The 7,519-nt window shown below is 39.0% G+C and overlaps 1 protein-coding gene across 2 annotated transcripts in view; it reads right to left on the reverse strand.

The window, feature by feature from the left end:
• Nucleotides 1-7,519, reverse strand: part of Acad11 (acyl-CoA dehydrogenase family member 11) — a 109,465-nt gene that overhangs the window by 84,338 nt on the left and 17,608 nt on the right. For both annotated transcript variants that reach the window (XM_008832670.3, XM_029563362.1), the window contains exons 4-5: nt 2,692-2,817; nt 1,831-1,992 (exon numbers count right to left, since the gene is read on the reverse strand). In XM_008832670.3, coding sequence (XP_008830892.1) covers nt 1,831-1,992; nt 2,692-2,817 — 288 coding nt within the window. The remainder of the gene's footprint in view (nt 1-1,830; nt 1,993-2,691; nt 2,818-7,519) is intronic.

Here is a 7,519-nt window from a genome sequence, read left to right on the forward strand (position 1 = left end):
ATGATTTTGTTTCTAAGCAGAAAGTGCTGCTCAGATGTAAGACTTCAAATCTTGGTCTGCAATACTGTAGTGCCCACCTGCTGATAAGGGAGACAACCCACTATTGTTCAAAAATGGTGGCTAAATTTGTTTTCTCACTCTATCTAGAAGCCTTTGAGAGGGAACCGACACTGATTCTAACCACTCCAACAGCTATCAAAATACCTGAAAGCAAATCCTGAATCCATCACTCTAGAGTCCAGTCTTGGAAGACAAAAGAAAAATGAGGAGGAACTCAATAGAGGGATGCTTTTGGAAACTCGTCAAGAAACTCCAGTGGACTCTCATGTGAACATTTGAAAATTGCCCTGTTCTGACTTTCTTCTTGTTCTCTGGCTGAAACTTGTAAGGCTAATTACTCTTGCCTTTACTTCCCCTTCACATCTCCTAGTCACGATTCAAGGACTTTCTTTTCCCCCTAGAGATAAGAGTTATGCAATTTAGGAGTCTTTTAGATAGACCCACTGAAGGGGTACTCCAATTGCCTCACCCTGTGTCCCTGTTCAGCATGGAAGAAGCCAGAGCGGTCTGCATCCCGATTCCCTAATGGCAATTGAGTAACCTCTTCAGAGGATGGTATGATAAGAATAGAAGATAGGCATTGTCTAGGCAGTTAGGGTAAAAAGACCTCAAAGAAAAGTAGCCAGTTTCTTGGCTAAAACTCACAATGTCCTTGGGCCTGTTAGCAACATACTCCGTTCCAAAGGCCAAAAATGTCTAAAATATTTGGGAGCTTTTATCTAATCCTTAAAAGATTTTAGGGTGCCCTCTTCAGAGGGGGGAATGTTAGAGTAGCCAAAAGCCCCATTAAAAAAGTTAAGAGGAAAGAGTACATGAAATTATCAGAAAAAAAGTGATGGGGAGATATGGAAGGAGCTGGAGGGGAGGGAGTGGGCATGGATTTGATCAAAACACCTTATATGCATGTATGAAATTCTCAATAAATTATTTATTTAAAAACAAAACCAAACAACAACCAATAAAAACAAAAAAAAGTGGCTTTAAAATTTTAGGTACACAGTTGCATTAATAGAGTTACCGTTATACAATATTGAACTCAGTATAAGCCCTATAAGACATAAAATTGAATGAGTTTTTAATCTTTAAAAAAGATCTCCATTTCATTTTAAAATATACTGTTTCCTACAGATAGACTGTTACTAACAGTTTTAATGTACTAACACTTAGATGTTTGCACATGCGTTTGTAATCTCTATATATCTGATTATTACTAGTCACAGTCAGTTACACTTGGATCCTTGGCACCTGTGTATGGATATAAAGTCATCAGGTAGATTTCACTGGTAATGTTTATCGCCTCTACTAATCAACATGAAGTAAATTTTTATGCTTCCTCCTCAAATATAAATCATTTAAAAAATTTGTTTATTTTTTCTTGTGCATATCATACAGAACATCCCAAACCATCTTATTCATCTATATACCCACTTCTCAAATGGCACCCTCCCATAGCCTCCCACCTCTACCCACTGGAGCCCATATACTCTGTCATCCCTGTTACTGTCCACTGTGTTGTCAGTGCCCCCAGCCATTCCCCAGTGCTTGTCTATCCGCTGAATCTAATCAGCCTATCTAGAGATCCTTGTTTTAGGAGGATCAGCTGTTCCTCATCTAGCAGCAATCAGTTGTCAATATTCCTTTAGATAAGATTGGGGTCTGCTGTTCATTTTCCCGGGTCTATGCTGGGTTACTGTCTGGGAGTCTCTTGGGCCACCCTGGCCAATAACTCAAAGGAAGGTATCTTGGAGGACATTTATGTAGACACATTACCTGTCTTTTGCAGTACCCAACACCTACACCATATCCTTCCAGTTTCAATGACTGTATGTTCAGTGAATGTAGCCAAGCCAAGGTTTCTATGGTGGCCACATAGATGGCTGCACGTTCTGCTGGGCTAACTCCAGGAATTGAAAAATCACGAAAGATTCGACCCTATTGAGTAAGCACAGAGGTTCATTTAAATGTTTGACAAACAAAACCAACACTTTACAGAATATGTTACATAGCTTTACTTGTGTAATATATGAGTATACATGCCGAAGGCACAATACACCAGGATGAACCTACAGACCCCAACTGCTCCTAACTCATAGACACAATCCCAAAGAAAATGTTTGATCTTTCTATATGGAGTAACCCCCTACACACACACACACACACACACACACACACACACACACACACACCACCTTCCTGACAGGCCATTGCCATTATAAATAGCTTTTTACTGACACCTAGAGGAATATGTAAGAATAAGTCAATATAACCTAATGACTAAATTTGTTCCTAATGCATTTCAGTCCTTCCTCGCTGTGTGTGCTCAAAGGAAAACAAAATTTTAAGCAGTTGCAAAGGAAACTGATTAAAATGTTGACTAAACAGCCTAGTGTGGTGGCAAATATCTTTAATCCTAGCATTTGGGAGGCATAGGCAGGTGAATCTCTGAGTACAAGGCCTATATATTGAGTTCCAGGCCAGCTGGGCTACAGAAGTCCCTGTCTCAAATATATTAAAAAAAATGTTGAATAAACAATATCGTTAATGAGCACAACAGCATTTCACCTAAAGTAATGTCATAACTAACTTCGTAATTAAAATAAGAGCAACAACCGAATAAGATTGCTAGCTTACCTGCACATGTTCCATCACATAGAACTCCGTTCCAATGATGGCAGAATCACTGCAGTACAGTAAAGGCCTAGGAACAGGGAATCCAACAGAAAGCAAGGCGTTCTGGACTTTAAATTCTCTATCAATCTAAACAGGATGATTAAAGGCAGAAACAGAAATTTAATAATCACTTATGAGCTAACTTTAACTAAGACTAGATATTAGTTGTAAAATAGTGTCAATAAATAACTCAGAGGGGGATAGCAACAATTCCCTCAAGAGGTGTGTTAGTTCAATCATTACAATTACAAAGTAGACCAACTCTTTAAAAGAAGATAATTAGGATAAAAGGATGGGCACTTACATGGAGCTTAATATTGGCTCTTATAGTATGAAGGCAGTAGTCTCTGGCCGTAATAGTCACAGGGTTTATTACAGAGCATTCCTTTGTTCTCAGCAGTTCCCTACTCACTGGCTCACTCTCTCCTTTCATATTTCACAAGAGGCTCAGGAAGATTTCATCTAGCATTCTACCATGGTCAACTGCAGAAGCTGGGGTGATGTGGTAGTGGGAAGGGAAAAGTACTCATCCCTTCTGGACATCAAAGGAGACACTGCTTCCAAGGAAGGAATGTAAAGACTCCCTCCAGGTACCTGGGCTGCTGTGAGGCTCCAGATAACTATGGGGAAAGCAGGCAGCCAGAAGCAAATTGATACTAAAGCTGGAACTCAAATAAGACAAGAAGAAAAATGGCCTCCTTGACAAGGACATATGTGCAGACCCACTAAGGACCTAAGGGTACAGTTATAGCAAAGCTGTGATACAGATAAGCAGGGATGATGTGCATCTGCAAAGTGACTGGGGTGACTGACCAGGTCTAAGGAGAGGAGGCCACGCAGCTCACCCTGACATCAGGGAGTAAAGCAGGATCTGCTGCAGTCACTGAGCTGCTGAGCCGGGAAGTAACTAAACCCAAGTCCAGATGAGAGCAGCCAATGGTGACAAAGGCTGTCAATAGAAATTCAGCCATCCTGATGCCAGGAAATGAGAGGGGGAGTGGCAAGAGGGAGAGGGTAAATGTTGAGGGAGGCATAATATGGATTGCAAAGCAGAGCACTGCTTTTTTCAATACAGATGTGGGCAAAATTAAGGACGTTAACACAGATACTGCAGATCCTTGCAACTGTACTGGGCTGAAGTAGGTATTCTGGTAGGATACAAAGAGAAGAGAATCAGACAGAGCTGCTTATTGCAGCACGAATTTCTGGGCATGGGTGGGGATTTTCCTTCAGTCATGCTGTTGAGATCTTTTATTTTTAAGTGACTTAACTTTTTAAAAAATTTTTACAATAACTTTATTGAGAATTCCACACATGCATATAAGGTGTTTTGATCAAATCCATGCCCACTCCGTCCCTCCAACATTCCCCCCTCTGAAGAGGTAACCCTAAAATCTTTTAAGGATTAGATTCAAGCTCCCAAATACTTTTGACATTTTTGGCCTTTGGAACAGAGTATGTTACTAAAAGGCCCAAGAACATTTTGACTTTTAGCCAAGAGACTGGCTACTTTTCTTTGGGGTCTTTTTACCCTAACGGCCTAGCCAATTCTTACCTCCTATTCTTATCACACCATCCTCTGAAGAGATTACCTAAATTGCCAATAGGGAATCAGGACACAGACTATTCTGGCTTCTTCCATGCTGAACAGGGACGCTTGTCTCTAAAGGGAGAAGAAAGTCCTTGAATCATGAATGGGAGATGTGAAGGAGAAGTAAAGGCAAGAATAATTACCATTACAAGTTCTAGACAGGGAACTAGAAAAAAGCAGAACAAGGCAATTTTCCAAATGTTCATATGAGAGTTCATTGGAATTTCTTGACAAGGACTTCCAAAAGCATCCCTCTATTGGATTCTTCCTCATTTTTCTTTTTTCTTCCAAGGCTGGACTAGTTGGCTGGGAAGAATGGCTGGATACTCAGGTGAAGGTTCAGTGACCCTGCTTGGCACTCCTTTAATGAACGAACACAACCATGAACAAGCCCAATTGTGGCTATGTTTAGCGATCAGGCTCAGCAGAAGTTGTGATGATGGTAGTTATTTCATGCAGAAAGGACTGCTGTATAGCATCATGTTATGAAAAGGACCTGGAATTTAAAAGAATTTGGTACTAGGAGCCACATATGAGGGAGAACATATGTCACTTGTTTTTCTGAATCTGTTACTTCACTTAGTATAACAGTTTCTAGATCCATCCATTTACCTTCAAATTTCATTATTTCATCTTTCTTTACTGCTGAATAGAACTCCATTGTGTAAATATACCACATTTTTGTTAACCACTTGTCAGTTGAGGGACACTTAGGTTGCTTCCATCTCTTAGCTATTGTGAAAAGAGCAGCAACAAACATGGATGTACAAGTGTCTCTACAATAGGATGAGTCCTTTGGGTATATGCCAAGGAGTGGTATAACTGGGTCAATATAGTAGGTTCATTTTTAGGTTTTTAAGAGTTCTCCACACTGTTATCCATAGGGGTTGCATGAGTTTGCAATTCCACCAGCAGTGAATGAGCGTTCCCCTTTTCTCCACATCCTTGCCAGCATTTGGTATCATTGGTTCTCTTGATCCTAGGCAGTCTTATTGGGGTAAGGTGATACCTTAAGGTGGTTTTAATTTGCATTTCCCTTATTACTAACGATGCTGAACACTTTTTGAGACGTTTCTTAGCCATCTTTGTTTCTTTCTCTGAGAACTGTTTAGATCTTTAGCCCATCTTTTAATTGGGTCATTTGGTTTCTCAATTCTTTGTTTTGTGAGTTCTTTATATATTCTGGATGTTAAACCTCTGTCAGATGTATCACTGATGAAGATTTTTTTCCCATTCTGTGGGTTTTCTCTTCACTTTTTTGATTGTTTCTTTTGCTGTACTGAAGCTTTTTAGTTTAATGAGGTCCCACTTGATTGCTTACCTTAATTCCTAAGCAACTTCTGTCTGATTTAGAAAATCCTTTCCTACACCTATATCCTGTAAGTTACTGCCAATATTTTCTTCTAATAGTTTCAGGGTTTCCAGTTTCAAAATTGAGGTCTTTTATCCATTTGGAATTGACTTTTGTGCAAGGTGAAAGATAAGGATCTAGTTTCATTTTTTCTACAGGTGAAGATCCAGTTTTGCCAGCACCATTTGCTGAACATGCTGTCTTTCCTCCATTGTGTGTTCTTTACACCTCTGTCAAATATCAGGTAGCTGAAACTGCATGTACTTGAGTTTTAGATCTTCAATGATGTTCCATTGAGCTATGCGTCTGTTTTTGCACCAATACCATGCTGTTTTTATGATTATGTCTCTGTAGTGTACTTTGAGATCTGGTATAGTAATCCCTGCTGCATTGCTCTTTGTGCTCAGGGTTGATTTGGCTATCCGGGGTATATTGTGCCTCCATATGAACTTAAGGATGGATTTTTTTAAATTCTGTGAAGTATGTCATGGGGATTTTGATTGGGATTGCCTTGAATCTATATATTGCTTTTGGTAGGATGGTCATTATCCCAATATTAATTGTTTCGGTACTTGATCATGGAAAGTCTTTTCATCTTCTGGTATCTTCCTCATTTTCATCAATGTCTGTAGATATTTATTTTATTTCATTGTATTTTATGTGCATATGTAAGTGAGTGTTTTGCCTGCATGTATGTAAGAGTATCTGCTCTGTGCAGTGCCAGTGGAGGCTAGAAGAAGACGTCAGTTTCCCTATAGAAAGGCTATTAATTTTTGTAGATTGACTTTATAATCTGCCACTATACTGAAAGTATTGATCAGTTCCAGGAGTTTTCTGGTGGAACTTTTGGGATCTCTTAGGTATAGTATCATCTGCAAAAAGTGATAGTTTGACCTCTTCTTTTCCAATTAGTGCTCCTTTAATTTCCTTCTCCTGTCTTATTGCTCTAGCAAGAGTTTCAAGCACTATGTTGAAAAGGAGTGGAGATAATGGCCATCCTTGTCTGGTTCCTGATTTTAATGGGCATGGTTCCAGTTTTTTTCCATTTAGAATGAATATTGGCTGTGGGTTTGTTATATATGGCTTTTTAATTATGTTGAGATATGTTCCCTCTAGTCCAATTCCCTCTAGGACTTTGAACATAAATGCATGATTTTGTCAAAAGGTTTTTCTGCATCTATTGAGATGACAATGCGGTTTTTGTCTTTGAGTCCATTTATATGATCATGATGTTTATTGACTTGCATATATTGAACCATCCCTGAATCGCTGGGATAAAGCCTACTTGGTCATGGTGAATGATCTTTTTGATATGTCGGTCTTATGCGGTTTTCAAGTATTTTGTTGAGAATTTTTGCATCTATGTTCATTAAGGATATGGGTCTAGTTTTCTTTTTTGGTTGTGTCTTTATTCAGTTTGGGTATTAGAGTGATGCTGGCTTCATAGGAGGAATTTGGGAGTTCTCCCTCTGTTTCTATTGTTTTGAATAATTTAAGTAGTATTTGTTGGAGGTCTCCTTTATATGTCTGGAGGAATTCTGCTGTAAATCCATCTCAGCCTGGGCTTTTTTTAGTTGGGAGTCTTTGTATTACTGTTTCAATTTCCTTATATGTTATGAGTCTGTTTAAACTGTTGATCTGTTCTTGGTTTAACTTTGGAGGTTCCCATGATTTCAGATATCCATTTTTTTTCAGATTTTCAAATTTAGTAGCATATAGGTTTTAAAAATATTTCCTTATAATGTTCTGGATCTCTTTGGTATCTGTTGTGATATTTCCCCTTTCATCTCTGATTTTGTTGATTTGGGGGTGCTCTTTCTTTTGGTTAACTGGGCTAGCGGCCTATC

Source organism: Nannospalax galili, unplaced genomic scaffold, assembly GCF_000622305.1.
Source record: "Nannospalax galili isolate Female #2095 unplaced genomic scaffold, S.galili_v1.0 scaffold3296, whole genome shotgun sequence".
Classification (NCBI taxonomy): domain Eukaryota; kingdom Metazoa; phylum Chordata; class Mammalia; order Rodentia; family Spalacidae; genus Nannospalax; species Nannospalax galili.